The 23363-nt window shown below is 42.3% G+C and overlaps 1 protein-coding gene across 2 annotated transcripts in view; it reads left to right on the top strand.

Annotated features, from left to right (window-relative positions):
• Positions 1-23363, top strand: part of LAMA1 (laminin subunit alpha 1) — a 158054-nt gene that overhangs the window by 85075 nt on the left and 49616 nt on the right. For both annotated transcript variants that reach the window (XM_058277382.2, XM_058277383.2), the window contains exons 21-36: positions 46-226; positions 821-957; positions 1588-1824; positions 2649-2792; positions 3601-3780; positions 4902-5087; positions 6135-6262; positions 6878-6998; positions 7120-7257; positions 9916-10037; positions 13504-13590; positions 13930-14123; positions 15722-15864; positions 18793-18882; positions 20912-21023; positions 21932-22094. In XM_058277382.2, coding sequence (XP_058133365.1) covers positions 46-226; positions 821-957; positions 1588-1824; positions 2649-2792; positions 3601-3780; positions 4902-5087; positions 6135-6262; positions 6878-6998; positions 7120-7257; positions 9916-10037; positions 13504-13590; positions 13930-14123; positions 15722-15864; positions 18793-18882; positions 20912-21023; positions 21932-22094 — 2363 coding nt within the window. The remainder of the gene's footprint in view (positions 1-45; positions 227-820; positions 958-1587; positions 1825-2648; positions 2793-3600; positions 3781-4901; positions 5088-6134; positions 6263-6877; positions 6999-7119; positions 7258-9915; positions 10038-13503; positions 13591-13929; positions 14124-15721; positions 15865-18792; positions 18883-20911; positions 21024-21931; positions 22095-23363) is intronic.

Below are 23363 nucleotides of genomic sequence, written 5' to 3' on the forward strand. Positions count from 1 at the left end.
TGTGTGTTTGGGCATCTGTGGTTCTCCTCCCCCTCTGTGAAATAGCATGGCTATTACGGGCTGGAAACGGGATCTGGCTGCCTGCCCTGCAACTGTAGCACCAAGGGCTCCACGTCGGACGACTGTTCAGGAGAAGGCCAGTGTCACTGTGTCCCAGGAGTGGTTGGAAGAAGGTGCGACAGGTGTGCGCGTGGCTTCCACATGGACCAGGATGGTGGTTGTACACGTAAGCCTGGTGCTGTTATTAGATTTTGTAGTAGTTCCCCTGTTTTCTTTGGGAGACCTCTGTTGACTTCCAACAAAAGTAGGTTAAGTTCTTCTACTGGTTCTCTTCTGGTTTCTGATTTTTTTTTTTTCTGGTTTCTGATCCCTAACCCTAGTACAAGCACATAAGCTTTAGGGCATGGGAGGTCAACCCCCTAAATGTGGGAACTTAGCCTTGGTTTCCTCATTTTAAAATGGCAACCCCAATTATATGATAATTTTAATCTAAAGCAAGTCGTTCATGCAGCATTCAGCACACAATGAATGCTCAATAATGATTATCTCCCAATGTCCTTTCCGCCTGTTGAGATCTTCTCCAGACTTTTCTGTTTCTCCTGCTGGTTCCCCATGCCTTCTCTTCCTGCATCATCTCCTGACATGGGGGAGCACTGACCGCCTGCCAGACACAAGGTGTCTTGGGAATTGTGAGGTCTCTTAGGAACGTGAATAATGGTTTAGATTATGAGTAACAGGGAGATGACTTGCCACAGCAGCTTGTACTCTTTCAGTTTCATTGATCATCCCAACAAGTCACAAAAACATTTATCAATTTCAGCCTGTGACTGTCCTCATACTCGGAACACTTGCGACCCAGAATCTGGAGAATGCACCTGCCCTCCTCACACGCAGGGGTTCAGATGTGAAGAATGTGAGGATGGCTTCTGGGGCCACGATTTCGAGCTTGGCTGCCAGGTATTCTTTGTCTCCTTTGCATTTTCTTACCTGAGAATTATTTTGCTCTAGCAGGTTTCATCCTTTATCTTTCATCTGTTTGCTTGATTTGATCCTGTTGAAGAGCTTGGTGGTTTGTATGTAAAACTCAGTGGCAACTGTGAGAATGGAAATGGAAGAAGTGGCACATTTAAAATACATGAGTCTAGGTTTTCTTCAAGAACCTAGCTATGGAACTGATGGGTAGAAGATGTTATTTTCATGTCCTTTGAATGTAATGTCATGTAAATAATCATCCAGAAGAATAGCATAAATTGTTTCATCATGGGGTTCTATCTTTGAGGGCTCTAGTTTTCTAGTAATTTTCTTCAGTGACACTTAGCTATGTTTTGTGTTTTGAAACCAAAGAAAAAGTATTTGACTTCCAAAGTAATTGTTCTAGACTGCTTGGTTCTCTTGAGCTACTTAATTTCAGTTTTGGCTCAATGCACAGTGTTAGAAAGATGCACAAAGGCCCATGGCACAGGGCAAAATGAATCCATAAAGCAACAGTGGATGGAAGGAAGGAGTGAGATTGGTTCATTTATATCATTTCCTCACATTCTGGAAACTTAAAAGCTGCCTCTTATTTATTGTTACTTTTTCCTTTAGGCCTGCAATTGCAGCAGTGTAGGGTCGACCAGCCGTCAGTGCGATGTGCTAACTGGACACTGCCCATGTAAGCCTGAATTTGGTGGCCCAAACTGTGCTCAGTGCTCTCTGGGTCACAGAGACTTTCCAGACTGTTCTTCCTGTGACTGTGACCTGAGAGGGACGTTGGAGGACACCTGTGACCCGGATTGGGGCCTTTGCAGCTGTGAAGAGGAGACAGGTGCCTGTTCTTGCAAGGTATTTGCTGTCTACACTCCATTTTCTTCCTCTCGCCTATTCACCATTATGATTTCTTTGCTTTCAACTCTTTAAATGGATTCTTCTCTTAGTGGCCCCTTGTTAGATGAGTTCACACTACTTTCTATGTCTGAGTTTAAATTCTGTCTACGCTCTTCTTTAAATAGAATTTTTGCTGTTTGTTACAAGTGTCAGATGATGGAACTGATATGAAAAACGTACTGAATTCCCTACCCCGTGTTCCAGTGGACAGAGTAGCCAATTCATCTTGAAGATAAAGGTTAAACAGCATGGGGCTTCAAGAGGATTTGTGATTTTGTAGCTGTTCAGTCATTTTTCTCTTGTACATACTGGACAGACTGAAGGAAATTAATGTTTATTATTTTCCCTGAAAGATGAGATTTCAATGTCATATTGGTTTACCACATCTTGTGACAACGATTCTCATTTCAAGCATTCAGAATAGGAAGGGACCTGACTTAATAGCCCTGTAGTGGTGGTTTTCCAAACTCACTGGTCATCAGCATAGCCTGGGAACAGTTTACCCCAGAAGATGATCATCCAGCAGGTCCGAGTATGGACCAGGGAATCTGCATGTTCAAGAAGCTTCCACGATGGATCTGATTTTCAGCTATATTTGGGGATCATGGATTGAACTTTTGAGAAAATTGATGCTCAGAGAAGTTAGGGAACGCTTAAGGAAACAGCTTTTTCAGCGGTGTTTGTTGAGTAAAAATAGTTTTGCATTTGATCTTGTTTCTGTTTGTTCCAAAACCACGACTTATTTTCAAGTAAAAGTGAGTACGTTCTTTTTTTCCCTTTAGGAAAACGTGTTTGGCCTTCGGTGCAGCGAGTGTAAAGCTGGCACCTACGGGTTCCATGCCGACAACCCTTTGGGATGTACTGCGTGTTTCTGTTTCGGGCTGACAGAGTTCTGTTCAGAGCTGAAGGGGTTTGTGAGGGTGCCAGTAAGTGATGCGTGCAGTTGAAATGCTCTAATTTTAATCACCCGACCCCCTTGGGAGTCGAGTGGGGGATAGGGGAGACATCCTAGTATTTTCACCAAACCCTGCTCTTATGGCGACAGAAACTCTAGGCTAGTTTGGGGAAGTATGGATGAATCAGAACTCTGTTTCTGCAGTCACGGGAAACAAGTGGAGCTCAAACTTGAGAGAAGATAAAACTGCTATATCTTAGCTTTCTCCTATAATTTCAAGTGGATACCATGTATCAATTGCTTGACCCTCCATCCAGTAGTTTAAAGCATTTTCACCTCCTTTTAATCCAGAAGCGGATGTGTAAAGGAAAAGGCTTTATCATTCCTACTTTTTTTTCCTTAAAAAAATTATCGAGGTATATCATTCATACATGATCATACCCAAACAGTAAGTGTGCAATGAAAGTTGTGAACTCACTAAACAAGCATGCATATCATCACACAGAGCTCCCATATATCATCCCACCACCAACACCTTGCATTTTTGTGAAACATTTGTTAGAAACTATGAAAGAGCATCAAAACATTACTACTACCTATAGCCCATATCTTGCATTTGGTGCATTTTCTCCCAACCCACCCAGTTATTAACACCCTGTTGTGAGTATTATGCATTTACCGTTGATGAGCTGTTCTGTTAACCACAGTCCATCTTCCCCCATAAATCATTCCTATTTTAATAATGAAACTGTTTCATCTGTGAAATGATGGTCTCGTCTGAGAAGTCCTGTGTGGTCAATTGATGTTCGGAAGCGCATTTCCTTTCCCTTGAATACTAGGTTACACTGGCCTCAGACGGACCTCTCCTGCGCGTGGTTTCTCAGAGTGACGTGTGGGGCACGACGCTGGGGGTGTCTCACCAGGCCCCCGATATCTTACTGAACGCCAGGGCAGTGAGGCAGCATGGCCACACGGAGCCCTTTTACTGGCGGCTGCCGGACCAGTTCCAGGGAGACCAGGTGAGGCCCAGCCTGGAACCAGGGGCCATGCCTTTGGGGGACAAGTACAATTTAAAATCAGAATAGACTGTGCCGGCCTATTATTAGTTAAAGTGGTTATTAATCTCCTCTTCTATGCGTGGGTGGAGAAGTTTAATTCTTGTGAAAAAAAGACCCTCAGATGTATGGATTGTTTAAAATTTTTCATTAATTTGGAAAGTCCTTTATACATCATATCACATTTATTTATTATATTTGCTAATATAAGCTCAATACTAGTCTAGGTGTTAGGGCCTGGGAGATCACTCACTTTTTTAGGGGAGTAGGGGGTACCTCTTATAAAATAGTCTTGAAAAACACTGCTTGCAGTTTTGCTCATAGAAGCATCAGAATCTGGGTAGGAATTCACCCTGATCTTTAAAACTTCAAATATCTATTCAGTGTTCCTATAAGTATAGATAATTTTTAAACCAAAAGGGCTTGAAAATAATTAGAACCATTACCTCGCTGATTTGTTATTTTTGGAGCTTACCATTGTTGGTATTAAGACCTTAGCTTGGGGAAACGGACTTGGCCCAGTGGTTAGGGCGTCCATCTACCACATGGGAGGTCCGCGGTTCAAACCCCGGGCCTCCTTGACCCGTGTGGAGCTGGCCCATGCGCAGCGCTGATGCACGCAAGGAGTGCCCTGCCACGCAAGGGTGTCCCCCGCGTAGGGGAGCCCCACGCGCAAGGAGTGCTCCCTGTAAGGAGAGCCGCCCAGCGCGAGAGAAAGCGCAGCCTGCCCAGGAATGGTGCTGCCCACACTTCCCGTTGCCGCTGACGACAACAGAAGCAGACAAAGAAACAAGACGCAGCAAATAGAACAGAGAACAGACAACCGGGGGCGGGGGGGGTTTAAATAAATAAATAAATCTTTAAAAAAAAAAAAAAAAAGGAACTTTAGCTTGGGTGACCTAATAATCTGTAATTGTAGAACTGGAAGGAAGGAAATCCCGGGCAGTATATTTCACTCTGGTGGTGTGTTTTTAAAAATTGCATATTTAAGCCAGATTTCTTTCCAATGGCAGCAGGCTTATGAAAAAGTGTTTGCAAACCAATGCTATGTCAGAGAAATAACGAATCGTTCATTTTTTTAATAGCTCATGGCCTACGGTGGGAAACTGAAGTACAGCGTGACCTTCTATTCTTCCGATGGCTTGGGCACCTCCAACTTGGAGCCCCAAGTTCTCATCAAAGGAGGTCAGACCAGAAAGCAAGTCATTTATATGGATGCACCTGCCCCAGAGAATGGAGTGAGATGGGAGCAGGAGGTGGAGATGAAAGAGGTGATCTTTTCACATCAACTCCCCACAGGTGTCACCTCTGCTTTAATAAGAAAATGAGCAAGATGACCGTGGGATCAAAATTCCAATGGGCTTTGCAAGATTTCTAAAAAATGCTCCAATTTCTCTTCTGGAGAAATGTGTATTAGGTGTTTTAGGTCCCAAGGCTGTCCAAGCAAATTCCATGAAATGGGTTGGCTTAAGCAGTGGGAATGTATCAGCCTGCCGTTCTGAGGCTGTGAAAATGTCCAAACCAAGGCACCATGGAGAGGATGTTTTCTTCCCGAAAACTGGGTGCCGGCGACCCCTGGCGCCTCTGCCTCATGGCAAGGCACATGGCCTCTCCCTTCTCTTCCGGGTTCCATTTCAGCTTCTTGCTTCCCGTGACTTTCTTCCTCTTTGTCTGAATCTCATTCTCTTATAAAGAACTCTGGTAAGAGGATTAAGACCCACCCTGGCTGAGGCGGGTCACACCTTAACTGAAGTAGCCTCATCCAAAGGTCCTCCTCACTGTGAGTTCACACCCACGGGGCTGGATTGGTTTAAGAACTTGTTTTTGTGGGATACATACAGCTTCAAACCACCACAGCCCTCAATCCCAACCTAATCATGAGAAAAACATCAGACAAATTCCAAAAGAAGTACTTCCTACAAAATACCTGCAGCTTCAAACCAGCACATTTGGCTTCTGTTAATTTAGGGGGAACTGCATCTTAAATTTTATATCTTGGTACGTGAGTCCCAGCCTATATGGATATAATGATAGAGAAGTCTTTGGACCTGGTCAAATTTGGGAAATGTGTATTGAGTCACTCAGCAGATAATTTCTGAATGGCACTGTCATAGAAACATGTATCTATAGATTAATGAAACTAATACTGCTCTGGTCTGGTGGAGGCTACTGGAAATCTTATATTGAGCTAAAGCTTGTATACGCACAGATCTGGGCTCATTTCTGGAGAAGTTTATGAAAGAAACTCCTTCTTTGTAAATATATATGCCTTGAGAATTTGAACTCTGAATTTAATTGAATGTGTTTCTCATCCACAGAATTTTTGGAAGTATTTTAACTCTGTTTCTGAAAAACCTGTAACACGCTCAGACTTTATGTCTGTTCTTAGCAACATTGAGTATATCCTCATCAAAGCATCGTATGGCCAGGGATTACAGCAAAGCAGGTAGGTGGATGTTTCTTCTAGAATTTTTAATATTTCTAAAATTGGAAACCTAACTAAAGGGATCTGATTCACTTCACCTCTGTTACTAGCTTTATCATTTTATGTATCTCCCTCACCAAAACCTTGTTAAATATCACTATTATTATGCAATGTGTGAAATCTGACATGCATTACCCACATCCCATGCTAATGCATATATAAAAACCTAAGTACATGAACTCTGACATTAAAACAAAATATTTTTTTAAAAACACGCAAAATTCTGCTAGGTCTCTGCTCTTAAAAACTGCAGTGTCCTATCCTGCTTTTTTGTAAAGATGTCAGACTTTACCCCATAAAGAAAGCCACAGAGTTTTGGCCAAACCAGTACTTCAGTGGGTCAGCAGGTATACTTTCTGGAACATTCTTTTTAAGTTCTGAAACGTCAGCAGAGGGCTTTATGTACTTTAACTCATTTTATTTATAGTCACACATGGGAACTACTCCTGAACTGGGAGAAAATCTCTGGATTCATAGATAAGTGAATGTTGTTCTGTCACATGCTATGTTTCTAGAAAATGACTTTCTAAATATTAGCACTTAAACGCTTTCACTTCTTTCCACTTGGTTTCAAAGAATCTCCAATATTTCCATGGAGGTGGGCAGAAAGGCTGAAGGGCTGCCCCCGGGCAGACAGGAGGCTTCCCTCTTAGAGAGCTGTGTCTGCCCTCCTGGCACGGCTGGCTTCTCCTGCCAGGTAAGGAGGCGATGGGGGTAAAGAAAAAAACAAACACTTCCTGGTTTTGAGTCGGAATAGGCTTGACACCCCAACTCCAAGCGATGAACCGAGCCTGTGTGTGTCTTTTGCATCACCTCAGGACTGCGCCCCGGGGTACCACAGAGGGAAACTTCTGGAAGGTGGCAGCCAAGGACCCCGTCCTCTCGTGGCTCCGTGTGTGCCTTGCAGTTGCAACAACCACAGCAAAGCTTGTGACCCCGAAACTGGAAAGTGTCTGGTAGGCTCATACTTGTGGCGCTTGCCTGAAGTTTAGAACCAGCCTGGGGACTAAATTGAGTATTTAAGTGTTTTATCTATGCTCATACCAGCTCTTTGGTTTCGAGAAAGCTTCAATTTAGGCAAATACAAAATATTCATACATCTGTTTCCTTCAGGAAGGCTTACCTAAGTATTCTGATGTTGTTGATGGAAATTCTTCTGTAAATTTTATTTCCCTTGTTGAATCTGATTGTTTTTGTGTTCATGGGGATCAGTTGGCGAATTGGCAAAGTATTCGTCACTTTTGCTTGTGGTATTGGTGGTTGCAAAGCAGATAACTTTATGATTTGAAAGATCACCTGGGTTTTTTTCATAAGTTAAAGCCAGGGTTGAAAATGCATTTCTTTGTGTAAAATATCAATCACTCCTTGCATTTAAAAATAAAAGGCGTATTCTCCTGGGGGATGAGAACACAAATTATTCACATCTCAGGATGCATTTGCTTCTCAGCCACCTTCTCCTCGGGCTGAGGTTGATCTCCAGGAGGTGAGGAGCGCGCAGACCACCGCAAGGGACCGAGAGAGCCAGAGAGAAGCCCGAGAGAGAGCCAGCGCTTCCACTGATGGGCCTTACGGATAACAGGAAGCGCTCCGATGTTCTGTCCCGCCTCCTGAAATCTCATTCTTTATGATAACTAATGGATGCATGGGTTCCGCTCAGCGTGGTGCCAGGGCTAGCCTGCTGCAGGTCAAGAATCCCCTGAAGAGAAATGAGCTGCCTCCCGCCCAGGACAGACGAGCTGAAGCCTTGGCAAGCCTTGGTGTCACCCCAGAAGGGACACATCTGAGTCCGAGCAGAGGAGTTAGGAAAACAAGTCCTGCCGGCAGTGCCTACGGCTTATCCAGTCAGGGGTGCCTTTCACACGAGGAGCTGAGAGGCTGCGCCGCTGGGGAGCCTGCTCGTGCTGCGCGGGTGAATTCGAGAAGGGGAGCGCTGCTCGTTGTCCCTGCTGAGCAAGCACCGTGGTAACCTTTACCGACCGGCTCGACGTGCCGAGTCATAGTTATTCCAGTTCTGCTAGGGAAAATGGGCTCAGTGAAGATGCAAAGTGCTGAAATGCTATTTGAAAAAAAAAGGTTGTTCATTCTAATTATCTCACGCTCCAGGCAAAAGCAAAATAGGGGAAAGGAGACAATTTCATTTAAGGATTTAAGGAGACTGGATTTCAGGCAGCCTAAAGCAACATGTAATGAGGTGGGAAGCTACGTTGGTCAGTCTTGAGGGAAAAGGTCACATGGACAGTTTAAAGAAGTTAATTCATCTTTATCTGGGGCAGCTAACTCTTTTTAAGAAGATTATAGGTTCTCCTGGGACATTAATTTATCCTGCCTTTTCAGGCCCAAATCCACCTGAACAAGACTGTAGGGGCAGCAGCTAATCTGGTGATTTGTAACCTTGAAATCATTCGGCCTGCTGAACCCTATCCATGACAAATCACCTTCTGTCGTGGAGAAGAGGCTCCTTAGGGTGAACAGTGAGGACCCTCAGATACTTCCCTGTTCCAGTACGGGAATGGTTAGTCACACGTTACCTGAAACCCATCCGAGAGCCTCAGTTTCGTGAGACCTTCCTTGGGCCAGTTAATTTCGGCTATTGCGGTGCTCAGCGACGGTCAGGCGTCCTGCCAGGTTCTAAGGCTAGAGTTTTCTTCTGCACTCTCATGGAGATTGAGCCGAACACATTTTGGGTCAGGCTTTTCCCCCTTTCCCCAGAAGATCTGTATTCTTTGTTTCTCCTCATAACTTCTCCTTCCTTCACTCATTGCCAGTTCCGGAAACCCAAACCCTGCCAGGTGCCGTACCACTTAGCCTCAGCCCAAAATTGAGCTTGTGCTTAGAGTACGTTATTTCAGGTTTGCCACGGACCTTCCATTCTTGTCAGAGTCCCTTTAGAACTGTCTTTTTTTTTTTTTTAAAGAGGAGTGTACTGGTTATTTCCAGGCTGTATGGAATGAATGCAGGCTTTTTAAAAAATGATTTATTTTATTTATTTCTCTCCACCCCCTCAGTGTTTGCACTTGCTGTGTTTGTTCGTCCTCCTTGTTTCTTTAGGAGGCACCAGAAACTGAACCCGGGACCTCCAATGTGGGAGGAAGGCACCTAATCGCTCAAGCCACCTCTCTTCCCTGCTTTGTTGTATCTCTCATTATGTTTTTCTTCTTGTGTCTCTTCCTGCATCATCTTGTCGGGTCAGCTTCCCACACCTGCCTGTCGCATCAGCTCGCTGTCTTGCTCTTCTTCTTTAGGAGGCACCAGGAACCTCTGCTCCCTGCTTTGTTGCGTCTCTCATTATGTTTTTCTTTTTGTGTCTCTTGTTGTGTCAGCTTGCCACACCTGCCTGTTGCGCCAGCTTGCTGTCTTCTTTAGGAGACACCAGGAACCGAACCATGGACCTCCCATGTGGTAGGCAGTAACTCAATCGCTTGAGCCACATCTGCTTCCCTGAATGTGGCCTTATAATGAATGAAGGACATAGAGCTGGAAATGTCCTTAGGAGTAAAACAAAAATTGGAAGAAAAATGCCCCGCACCTTCAGAATTAAAAAAGCTGATAGGAAATGTGGCGATTTCTACTAATGCCCTTTTGTTTGCCTCTGCTTTTGAAATGTGGGCCCCCAGAACTGCAGCCACAACACCGCTGGTAACCACTGTGAGGTGTGTGCACCTGGGCACTACGGGCAGGTGACCGGCTCGGCGAGAGACTGTGCTCCGTGCACCTGTCCTCATGCCCCCCCTGCCAGGTAAGCCTGCACAGGTGCGACCGGACACACCTGCTCCACTGTGTCTGGGGCTGCATCCATATTCAACCTTGTTTTCCAGTCAGCTGTTTCAATTAATAGTCTCTGTGTGTTGCAAAAAGCTAATTTTCAGAAAAAGTGTTCATTCTTTCCACAAGCATTTGAGGAGTATCTTTGCAAAAACAAATTATTAGTATTGGTATTTGTGCTAGAATGGCACCAGTTTTTTTAAAAAAGCCTTTTGGGTTCTGCTTTTTTAAGATTAATTTTAACCCTCAGCCTAGACATCCCGTGTGCAGAGATTTACAAATTTTATTAGTAATGATAGTAATGATAGAAAAGAAGTCAGCAACTATTTAATTTAAGGGAATGGGATTAGAATTTATGTATGCTGATAGCTGATTAAGTACTAAAATGCTCTAGAACTGGGTCTAGGTTCTGCCTTATACTCATGAAGATTGTATAGTGTCTCTCTGAATGCAAAAAAGTAGTAGAGATTTGAAGTGAATCCTATTTTGTTTAAATGAAAATTATAACTCATAAGTAACCTTTTATTATTGCTTGGAATATTCAGCAAGGTTTTAACCATATGTAGATTCAATACCAGTTTTTAGTACACTAAAATGAAATTTTCTTTTTACTATTTGTTTGAATCTTCCATCTTTTCTTTCCAAATAAATGATGCCTGATGGTGAGTACCAAGCAAAACCTCTCTCTAAACTTCCCTTGTAAATGATCACGCCTCCTAAAATTAGTTGTTTCTGTTAATTTTTTTATTAACTCTGCATATAACTTTTGACTCACCATTTCCATTTCTGTCATCTATGCTATAGAAATACCTGGATTTAAAGATGGATATATTTTAGAATTTCTTGTAATCCTGAGAAATTAGGGAGAAAACTGAAATAACTACTCTAGGGGATTGATAAAATACATTCACATTTGTAGAGTGAAATATTGTACAGACACTAAGAAAGGAATAATATGTATCTGTGTGTACATAATTGGCGAAATGGCCATGAATTACATAATTGAATAGCTCGTGTGATATGCTGTTTAGGAAATTTTTCGTATCCATATGTATAGCCACATCCATTTAAACCCAGAGAAATATTTGGAAGGGTATTTCGCTTTCCTACTCTGCACTTATCTGCACTGGTTGAATATTTTATCTCTTTAATCAAAAAAGTTTATAATTTTTCCCCCTTCCAAAACCCACAAGAATAAATTAGCCTGAGATAATGAGGGTATAAATGTTCTCTGTATGCTGTGAATCTAAGAGGCACTGAGAGGCACGCTTTGTTTTTGCTTTTGTTTTGTTCTTTGTTAGAGCAGTTGTGGGTTTACAGAACAATCATGCATAAAATACAGGATTCCCGTATACCACTCTATTATTAACCCCTGCATTGATTGCTGTGAAGCATTTACCATTGATGAGAACAGTTTTGTGATTGTACTGTTAATATTAACTGCAGTCCAGGGTTCCGTGGATTTTTAAAAAATGTTTATTCTGTTACCATGTATACAATCCGACATTTCCTCTTTTAATCACATCCAGATATATATATTTCAGTGCTGATAATTACATTCACAATATCACCATCCATTGCCAAAACATTCCTGCTATTCAAATAGGAACGCTGTATGGTTTTTTTTACACCTTTTCCATTTCCACTGACGTGTGTCACTTTACTACTGAAGGAAGAAAGGACGTCAGAAATGGTGTGGGGCTATGGAGACCCCTGTAACTCTTCCTGGAAGCTTCATCTTACTTGCCAAAAGGAATCAGACTTTGGCCTTTTATAGTTTGCAGGTACCCATCACAGCCTCTAGATGGTACACTAGTTATTTAAAATGTGGAGCTAGAGCCTTAGAAAGGAATAAACCCAAAGCTGAAACTCATGAATGAAGCAATCAACACCTAAGTACATTATTTAATTTTGAGTGGCTCTATCATTTTGCTTCTAAGAGCCCACCAAATGCCAGACTGTCTTTAGGTCCATTCATTTTGACTAATTAACTCATTGCTTTTCTTTCCCTCCTTCTTTTCCTCCTTGCTTTTCATTGAAGTCGGTTAAGTTATTTTATTAACATTTGCCCCGCTCTTTTCTCAAACCTGTGCAGTTCATGCCTGCTCACAGTCATTAACAACTCACTCTTATCACCTTATCTCCCAGTAGGGCAGATTCTCCACCTATGTCTCAGAACAAGACCCTTTTCACCTGGAAGCATTCTTGTTGGGTGCCTAATGAGTTGTGCCCCATAAGTGTATTCTTCCTCCCCTTAGCACTCACGTGGTTGTCTGAACACATGTCTAATGGATGCCTTTTAGATACGAAATCACGACACTTGTATTGATTGCACATTTATTTCTCTGCTTTTTTCCCAATAGACTGTAAGCCCTATTTGTCCAGTATAATCACTTAACCTTTAGTACCATATCATTTATCCTCATTGTAGCTTAAGAAAGAGTTGATGCTACAAGATGGATGAACCTTGCAGACATCATGTTGAGTGGAATAAGCCAGTCACAAAAGATATATACGTCATGATTCCATTTATATGAAATAATTAAATATGCAAATTCATAGAGACAAAGTAGAATACAGGTTACCAGGGCGGTGGGGCGGGGGAATGGGGAGTTAGTGCATAATGGGTGCAGGATTTCTTTTGGAGTGATGGAGAAGTTTTGATAACGGATAGTGGTGATGGTAGCACAACTTGTGAGTGAGGTTAATGCCACTAAATTGTTTGCTTTGGAGTGGTGGTTATGGGAAATTTTAGGTTGTTTGTTTGCTGCCACTATTTTTTTTTTTTTTTTTTTAAGAAAAGAGACTAAAGAGACAAGAAAAATTAAAGGAAATACATGATCCTGGACTGGATCTAATGATGAGGAGAAAATGTCTGAGAGCACATTATTGGGACAGTAGATTGTATACTTTACTATCAGTGTTAAGTGTCTTGAATGTGATAACTATACGTAATGGTGACGTAAGTGAATGTCCTTGTTCTTAGGAAATGTACATGGAAGCATTACATTAAAGGACCATGATATATACCTCTACTCAAATTTTAGAAAATAAAGAGGTGATAGGTAGATAAAGGTGGATAGATAATGAGAGAGTGAAAGAGAGAGAGGGGAAGGGAGGGGAGAAAGAAGGAGAGAGAAAGAAAAAGAAAAAAGAAGGGAGGAAGGAAAGAGAAAAGAGGGGGAAAGAAAGAAGGAGAAAGGAAGGAAGAAAAGGAAAGGAGAGGAAAAAGAGAGCAATAAGAACTGTGGAAAAACATTAAAATTTGGTGGATGTGGCTATCTGGGTAGAGGGTATTTTGGAGTTCTTTTTATTGTTTTTGTATTATTTTTGCAACTTTTCTGTAAGTTTGAGTAATTATTGAAAACTAAGAATTTTTTTAAAAAAGAAAGCTTTGAGGCTATATATCTAAAAAAAATGTTTAATTTATTTTCTTCCAGTTTCAGTCCCACTTGTGTCCTGGAAGGCGGTCACGATTTGCGCTGCGATGCCTGCTTTCCGGGCTATGAGGGGCAATATTGTGAAAGGTACGCTGTGGAGTTGTCCTGTGGATACCTTGGCAGGGCAGTGCTGCTCCTTTCATGACATATGGAACGTAGCCACTAAAGTAAGAGTCACTATCTATTTCCACGTGAGTGGTTGGTTAACTTGCAGCTTAACCAAGTTCTCCTAGGTATTAAGTAAATGTGCTTTTGTCATCATTTTATGGTTCTTTTAGGAAATAAAATGCAGAATGAGATAAATAGCCCCGGTGTTCTTTGCATTTGTTCTGGAAGAAATGTTTACCATTCCCGGGCAAAAGGAGGTGTAGGTATTTACGTACTGCGGTTGGGTACCTGCATTTACCACATCTCTCCCTTTCCTAGGTGCTCCCCAGGCTATCACGGGGACCCTCAAAAGCCGGGCGGCAGGTGCCAGAAGTGCGAGTGCAGTCCCAGCGGCTCTGTCCACGGCCGCTGCAACCCCGCGTCCGGCCAGTGCGTCTGCAGGCCGGGGGCGGCAGGGCTCCGCTGCGGGGAGTGCCAGCCGAGGCACATCCCGGGGGACGGCGACTGCATTGGTGTGTCCCCCGCCTCTACACGTTCAAGTGCTGTTTTTCCTCTCTGGTGTTTATCTTTGGAGGGAAGGGGCATCGTGGTGCCCTCTAACATCAACAAGATGGAGAAAAACTGTTGTTTTTAGCTAAGGAGGGTGTCACGCCGCATCTGCCAGACTGAATTGCTAGCTGTTGCATTTTTTTTAGGAGGTGCCAAAAATTGAACCCAGGACCTTGTATATGGGAGGCAGGTGCTCAACTGCTTAGCTACACCCATTCCCAACCGTTGCAGTTTTGAGCTGCAGCGAGAGGTTCCAGGGTGACAGTGTTCATTTCTCTGGCACAGAAAGCAGCATAGTAGTTTCAACTTTGTATTTTAGCTGCCGCTCGTGTTTCCTTTAGAGGAGCTGGAACCAGTCAGGTGAGGAAGGCCTCTGTGGGATTGCCATTTTACCAGATTTCCCCAGGGCTCCAGCTCCTTGCTGCCGTGAACTTTTCCGCCCAGTTCTGATTGATTTGAACAGGAAGGTCGCGGGGCAGCAGTCTTGGGATGTCTCCTGGTGTTTCGTGGGGAAAGCAGAGAAAGTAACGTTAGGATCCTGGTATGGGAGAGTTTTGTTTTTTGTTTATGTTATCAGCAAAAACAGCCTCATTATTTTCTCCAGTCTACTTCATTTGGACTTGCAGAAGGTGTGCCTGACAGAGGAGGCTTTAAAAGGAAATGACTTTGCAGTTCATTGCAAAAGGTTCCAGTTAAAGATTAGCAAATGCACTTTATTTTTTTTTCTTTTTACGTGTTCATACTATATTTACTGAAACTGATGTACAGATATTGAGACAATAGCTTTCAAACAAGGTAACATTTGGCTTTACATTGTGGTTTATATTTTAGACTATACAATTTTCTAAATTTTTAGTTATCTTATGTTTTACATTATGATTTACATTTTAGCCTATCAGCCTCTATATATTTTTGGTGTAATTTTACATGTTCTTATATCCATTCTTGTGTAATCTTGTGGAACACTTCTATTGCCCACACAGTTACACTGATTCCATCTATTCAATACCTCTTTCCCTCTCCCCTTAGGGCCCACAGTGACAGTCAGTCTTCATTGCTTGAAGGGCCATGTTCAGAGATACTTGCAACAGTGTTGAGGGCTTGACATGCTCAACTGTCCTAAGGCCCTGGGAGCCACCATTTCCCTTGAGAGATACAGTTCCCTCTATTTGAGGGCATCAGTCCTCCCCAGGATGTGGGTATACCTTCACTCTCATTATATGGGTCTCTATCCCATGATATAAACCACTATGGCAAAATGAGCACTCACATACTCCCTAGGAGCCTGTCCTGCGTGGGATTATCCAAAAAAAGAAAAAAATGCAGATCAACACTAGGAGTGCGAAGGCACTTCGGGGAACTGAGTCTTGGGGCTGTCATTTGAGAATTCCTGCCTTCCATCGTACTACCAATATGAGGACGACATCCCAGGTGGCTCATGGAGAGGCTTTGGCACATACACTACCAATACATTTTTATTTGAAGAACGGCTCTCTGGACCTGTGTGGAAATGCGCAGACAGCCAGGTACACGCCTTGACTTTCTCTGCTTCTTCTTGCAGCATGTGATGATGGCTGTGTCGACGTGCTGCTCAATGACTTAGACCATATCGGCGAAGCCGTCCTTTCAGTGAACTTCACTGGCATTGTCCTCGTCCCATATCGAATTGTGTCAAACCTGGAAAATACAACTAAATATCTCAGGGTAGGTCTTGGTATTATGGATATGAATAGAAAGGTGTACGGTCGAGATGTAGAGATGGTCAGGACCAAGGAGTCCCTCTGTCTGTCCTCCCCCAGGGTAGGAGTCTCCTTTTGGACTATGGCTGATGAGTTTCCTTGAACGTGACCGGTAGCAGGGACGTCAGCATCTCACCAGCTAAGGCGGACAGTTCTAATTGTTCACAAGTTGTTCCACAGGTGTCTTTCTATCCCCTCTGGTCCTCGTTTGCCTTTTGAACTAGACAAACTCCAATTCCTCCCCTTTCAGGGTGACCTTTAAATGTTTAAAAACAGCTATCTTAAAAAAATACAGAAAATAAATCTGAACAGTATCCTTTGTTAGTTTCCGTTATTTTTCATTAAACCAATAAAATCTTTGACTGCTACATATCATCTTTTTTTTTTTAATATTTATTTATTTCTTCCCCCTCCCTCCATTGTCTGCCCTCTGTGTCCATTCACTGTGTGTTCTTCTGTGTCTGCTTGGATTCTCCTTAGGCAGCTCTGGGAACTGATCCTGGGACCTTCCAGGATAGGAGAGAAGCGATCATTCTCTTGTACCACCTCAGTTCCCTGGTCTGGTGCATCTCTTATTGTTTCTCCTTTTTGTCTCTTTTGGTTGTGTCATCTCACTGTGCCAGCTCTGCACGTGGGCCAGCACTCCTGTGCAGGGTAGCACTCCATGTGGGGTGGGTCTGCTCACCATATGGGCCAGCTTGCCTTCACCTGGAGGCCCTGGGTATCAAACCCCAGACCCCCTATATGGTACACAGGAGCCCAGTTGCTTGAGCCACATCTGCCTGCCTGTCTTCTTTAATAATATATATTTAACTCCTCTCTAATGGAACCATAGCTTTCTAATGCCGTATTATATACACTCAAAACCAAATGAGCAGTATCTTTCTTTTAACATATTATGCCATAACTTCTCATTTCCCCTGCCCCCACCCCCATCCCAGCCACTGTCAATTCACTTTCTATTTCTCTGAATTTGCTTATTGTAGATATTGCATGTCATTGAAATAATCCAGTATCTGTCCTTTGGGAAGTATCTTCTTTAATGTCCAGATATGCTGAAGATGATCTATTTTCTATAAATAATATTCTTAACTGGAATTGCAGAACACAAAAGTCTTTCCTCCTCTCTGGAAGGCTGTATAAAATCTCTGGAGGTAAATTATAGTATTATGTTTAATCAAACAAGGTTATAAGGTCCAAAAAAAGGGGTGGAAATTTAAGAAATTTCGACTTATAGACAGCATCTTGCATTTTTTTCTCATTAGAAAAAAATTATGATTTTTAATTTTTGCTTTTTACTAATAATTAGAATTTGAGATAATTTATTTACTGTGTCATGCAGTCGTTAAAAACATAATCATTTCTGAATACCTCTTTAAAATGTGTGTATGTGTGTGTAGCATGTTCTGGAATCTGGCTCAGCTAGTAATCATTCTTTCCTCAGTGATCTTTTCTCTATAGACATAATACTATTGAAGAAAGGTGACAGAAGTCCAAAAGATGATTCTTGTTATTTTTCCTCAGAAGGCAAAAATCACGTTTAAAAGCATTTTATGTCTATAAAATTTCAAAAAAAGAGAGAAGAAAAATGTTTTAAATAGTTTTTCCAATCACTGTACATCATTAAATACTATTTTCTGTCTATCTGGACCCCAGCCAGGGTTATAATTACCCTTGAAATGTATCAAGTGAGATAAATACTTGATTTAAAAAATGTAAGTGGTGCTAATTTTGGATGATTTTACTTTCATCTAAATCACTTGTCTATTCCTTTAAATAAATTTTTATGTTTCGGTAAAGGATGTGGGAGGTTAAGAACGAAAGCTCTGGACACTGGCACTATTTCATTATTTACGTACACTGCACCTGTGGGCAAATTACTTGACACCCTAGTCCCTGAATTTCCTAGAAGCAAAATGGGAAAAGTGATTATCGCCACTCTGTAGGCTTGTTGAAAGATTTCCATAAAATCACATGGATACAGGAAGCAGCTGTGGCTCGATCGACTGGGCTCCCGTCTATCATATGGGAGGCCCTGGGTTCACATCCCGGGGCCTCCTTGTGAAGGCAGGCTGGCCTGTGCCCGCAAAGAACTGACAGCCCGTGCCCATGGAGAGCTGGTGCAGCAAGATGACGCAACAAAGGGAGACAAGCAGACACGAAGAATGTGCAGCGAATGGACGGACACAGAGAATAGGCAGCAAGCAAGCTGCGAGGGGGGGAATAAATAAATAAATTATAAATCTCAAAAAAAAATCACATGGGTAGAGAAATAAAATGTTGCTGGCAAAAGTTAACCACTTAAAAAAATTACTAGCATTATAAAGGCTTTTATTTAATAATTTTGTATTTTAGCCAAGCGTTTTTTTTAATACTCTTGGCAATTATAATTAAGTTTTCAATGATTCTGATAATGAAATAAAGCCAGATTTTTATATAAGATTTGCATCAGTATCAGATTCTACTTGACACATTACTGAAATTAAAAATTTTAATTGAAACACACTAACTTATCTGACATTATATAAGTAGCTAAACTTTAGCATCAATTATCTCCAAGTCTAGTAAAAATAAAATAACTAAATGATCAGCTTTTTTTCCATACTATATAATACCCGATTTTCTAGCTCAAGTGTGCATGTGTATATGTGTTTTCATGTTTTTCTTTGAAGAGAGCGTTTTTCCATTCGTACAAAAGGTGGCAGTGTGGCATCATGTTGTCATCACCAAAACTTAAGTAAAAATTGGCCAAATGTGATTCATTTTATTTTTTATGACAATTTCAGAGAAAGAAGAATTTCTGTGAACAAAAACAGAAATTAAAAGCGATTCTCTTTTAAGAAACAGCATTTCATTTGGAAGCATTGTAATTTGTTTCCTTCATTCTTCTCAGGAATCTTTATTACAAGAAAATACGCAGAAGGAACTGGCAAAAATTCAACTAGAACGCGTCGCAGAACAAACCGAGAACTTGGAAAAGGAGGTAAATCCCGAGCCCGCTTTCCACCCCACCCTTGGCGGCAGCTCGGGAAGGCTGTCTAGGAAGGTTCTGCGTGGACCCGGGCAGCCCCTTTCTCCTGGTAGCTGGGCCAAGTATTTCATCTTCGGATTGGTTTTCACGCTACCAGTTTCTATAGCTTAGTGGGAAAAGGCTCCAGATTTAATTTCTCTGCTCACGTCTTTTGAGGGAAGAGTTGGGCAAGTCCCTCCTCTACTTGACTTCAGTATCTCGTCTGAACCAAGGGGGTTTGGGGGTGGCATTAACAGATGGCTGAGATCTCATCCTTCTCGACTCACTCCATAACTGCACATGTGGTTAGCACTGGCCCTGCTCAGAGACCTTCCTCTGAAGTCCCAGCAACGCTCTCGGCAACATCCTAGTGCAGAGCGAGAGCATCACATAGTCCGTGGTATCGGGTGTCTGGCCAGCATACAGGGGTGGTTCTGTTTTCTTGACTTTGAACGGCAAGCACGTTACTTTTACTTCAGCAGGGATTTATGTGTTCTGTTTAGACCGTGCGGATGAATGGTTTTTAGCGACCCAAGAAAGAATCTCTTCATTTGCAGAGGGTGAGGGAGGCCTTGATTCAGATTTATTATTTTCACTTATGAATTGTGTGTATGTGTGTGTGTATACATATATACATATTCAGATGTATGTACATGATCATGTATCTCTACATTTGTATATTTAATTTCTATCTCACAACATACATACACAGTCATGCTCCCTAAAAAAACAGTAGCTTGACTCCTGGTATTTTGAAATGAATGACCTGGGAAGCGGACTTGGCCCAGTGGTTGGGGCATCTGCCTACCACATGGGAGGTCTGTAGTTCAAACCTGGGGCCTCCTTGACCAGTGTGGAGCTGGCCCATGCACAATGCTGATGCGCGCAAGGAGTGCCGTGCCACACAGGGGTGTCCCCCGTGTAGGGGAGCCCTATGCGCAAGGAGTGCACCCCGTAAGGAGTGCCACCCAGTGCGAAAGGAAATCCAGCTTGCCCAGGAATGGCGCTGCACACACACAGAGCTGATGCAGCAAGATGACGCAACAAAAAGAGTCACAGATTCCTGGTGCTGCTGATAAGGATAGAAGTGGTCACAGAAGAACACACAGCGAATGGACACAGAGAACAGACAACGGGGGCGGGTGGGAAGGGGAGAGAAATAAATAAAAATCTTTTAAAAAATAATTTAAAAAAAAGAATGATGATCTGGGATGAGTTTAAGGATTTAAGTGTGGGCTTTATGTGTCTCAGAGAGTAAACATTTGGTAGGAAATGATAAGCTGATTAAAATAATTTCTATTAAAGAAGATGCTCTTTGGGTTTTGACTAGAAAACACTCTTAGCCTTAGCTTGAGTTACTTTACATTCTTGGAAATTACAACCTTTAATTTTACAAATTATAAAAGTCTTAATAAAAATAACAGCTGAAGGCAGCTAATGGCCAGGCTCTGGGCTGCCCACTTTACATATATTGTCACATGAATCCTCAAAATGCACCATTAAATAAGTTTTATCATTACCCTGATTTTATAATTGGGGTTTGGAGATATTAAGTCATTGGTCAACAGCATGGCAGATCAGGCCTAAACCCCAGTTTGCCTCTGAACTTGTAGGCTAAGTTCTCAGGGTCAATACCAATTAATAAGACTTTGCTTTCTATATTCTGTATACTTGGATTCTATAAGCGAATACAGAGCCTTTGCCATATGGATACTAGGAGACTCTGGATTTAATAGGTTGCTTTTAAAAACACACCATCTTTTCTCACGCTTGAGTCCAGAATAAAAATTCATTCATTAACCATTTAGTCAGTTTCTAACCCCGAAATTGTATTAACCTCGGTTTACGTAATAGTGTACAAATCTAGCATGCAGCATAGCATACATCCTTAACACAGAAGCAGAATATATTTTGTTGCTTAAAAGAAGTAACAACTGAGGGAATACCAAAGCTTACATATTCTTTGAATTCAGACTCACCCAAGATACTTTTTCTGTTTCAGCTCACTGGAGTGTTAACAAGTAGCCAACAAGTGAACAAGGCGACAGAGAGAATCCTCAGCCAGAGTCAAGAGCTCATGGAATTTATGGAGAAGCTACAGAGAAGCATCACAGGTGGTGTGGTCAGGGGACCACTGTGCATAGTTGGTGGGGGGAAAAAACCACATGCAGCCTATTAAATGTACCAGCCGACATGTGTTCTAGATCTTTCCCTGGGCTTCCTTGAGCCAAAGGACTGAAATATTTTGAAGTTCGGGGCTCCTGAACTGTCCAGTCCACAGTCTTTCACTGAGAGTTTTATCTATTTTAAGAAACGCATGTTTCCATTTTTATTTTCTACACTACCTCTTATACTTTGGTCCAAATTATCAAAGTAGATATGAACCTCCCGTCCCTTTTCCCAGAATAGGTGCAGATAGAAGTTGAGGCTTTGGTTTGGTGCCAGAGTGTATCTGTGATGTTAGAGTAATTTATTCATGACCCAGCAGGCGTGTCCTAGCTGACTGGCTTTGGAATACCATTTTCAGGCTTTCTGGATACCAACACAGCCTTGCTTTTCTGATTATCGAGTAAGGTCATAAAAAGTACAGATCCAACGCAAATCAGACTTGCAGAGCAACAGGTAAAGAAGTTATCAGGACAAATAATAAGCTAACTAAAAAGAGCAGTGTCAAGTGTTGGGTTCATCCGTGTAGTAAATATTCATCAAGCGGCTTCTATGTGCTAATGTCTGTGCCAGGTGCAGTAAAATGCAGAGGTGAACATGGCACGCCTAGATCTGCCCTTATGGAATTCATGGGTACTGGGGAATATAGGCATGAAATAATCCGAAGTCCATGAGTGGTTTTTATTGGGATTTCCAGAGTACACTGGGACACAGGGCTGGCCTGGCCTCACGTGGCATAGAATCCAGCCCAGCCCAGGCAAGCAGAGCAGGCCTCCTTGAAGAAGCGTCTGCTTTTCTCCATTTAGTACTATCACCTTTTCAGAGACATTGAATAATTGATGAGTTTTCTCTATAGAAATCACTGGGAAGGCAACAACTCTAAATCAGAGCTTGGATGAAAATTTCCAGCTCCCCAGCTCCACCGTCCAGCATATGCAAGAGAACATTACATCTCTGCTGGAAATCGTACAGGAAAAGGACTTCATGCAATTACACCAAACTGCCACCCTTGAACTCAAGTAAGTCCCTAAATATTATTTGAGGTACAACCAACTAGACATAGGAACTTGGATGCTGACAGAAAAGGGGGCAAAATGGGAGGAGGAGGTGGTAAGGAAACTTTTACTGAGGGTGAACTATAATAAAAGAAGAGAGGGTCTGTGGTCACAGAAATCAAGATATGGGTAGTTCCTCCGAAGAGAGAGAAGCAATCAAGGCCAATAGCTCTATCTTTGTGCATTTATGCAATAGGTATTGTTTAATTCTGTGACTCTGGATTCTACCTTGCACAAACAGAAGCTCATGACTTACTGTATTTATTATGGATCAAGCTCAGTGCAGAAAATACATAGAAGAAAAATAATAGGGGCTACCCCTGCCATAAACCCTAAGACAGATCTACATTAGGGCAAAATATTTTAGCTCTGTTAGACAAGCCCTCATTGATAAGCATGGGGTGAAATGACAGTATCAGAACTTCAGAAGCCACAAAGAGTTGTCATGTAGTCATCGGTGTCAAGGAGTTTGTCATTTCCTTTCAGGCTTTTTTCCTCAGGAGTTTTACACGATTATTACCTGTTATCATAGCCCAAGTTGTTTTTCTGCCATTTGTGCAATAAATGCCTTAGTTACTATTTGAGATAGTCACATGATACCCTATCAAAACTCCGTTATCTAGAGTGAGGTATTTAAGCTATTTAGAGATTTTAAAAATTATTTAAAAGAATGTGATGGACCTCTTTAGGCAAAAAAACAACAACAACAACAACAAAGAAACAAGAAACACACAACTTTTCCTCTATTTCACATTATTATCTTATCAGTTGGTCAAAAGAATTGCATTTGGAGAATCTCTGACATCCATTTCCAAATTATTTTCTAGAAGATTTTTTTTTAAGTGTACACATTTCACCAGCAACACACAGGAGGCTCGGCTGTCCATCTTTCCTCATCTCATCGTTGAGGATTGTTTTTTATATCATTGTTGATTTGTGAGGTGAAAAACAAAATGAGGGGCTTACGGTGGAGGGGGTTCTGCCAGAGGGGACTGACGACGTCGTCACTGGAGCAGGAGATAGGATCTGGGCCCGCTCGCCCTGAGAAGACGCCCAAAGGCCAGGGGCAGGGGGCCAAGGGGGCCACAGTGGCTGGAAAGGGGACCTGCTGCCTGTGGGCCACCTCCCGAACCAGGGAGGGGGCAGGGCGCCCGGTCCCACCCTGCAGCCTGTCATCTCAACCACCTTGTGAGGCTGGTGAGAATCCAGGTGGGGAAACTGAGGCCCAGAGAC

Source organism: Dasypus novemcinctus, chromosome 16, assembly GCF_030445035.2.
Source record: "Dasypus novemcinctus isolate mDasNov1 chromosome 16, mDasNov1.1.hap2, whole genome shotgun sequence".
Lineage (NCBI taxonomy): Eukaryota > Metazoa > Chordata > Mammalia > Cingulata > Dasypodidae > Dasypus > Dasypus novemcinctus.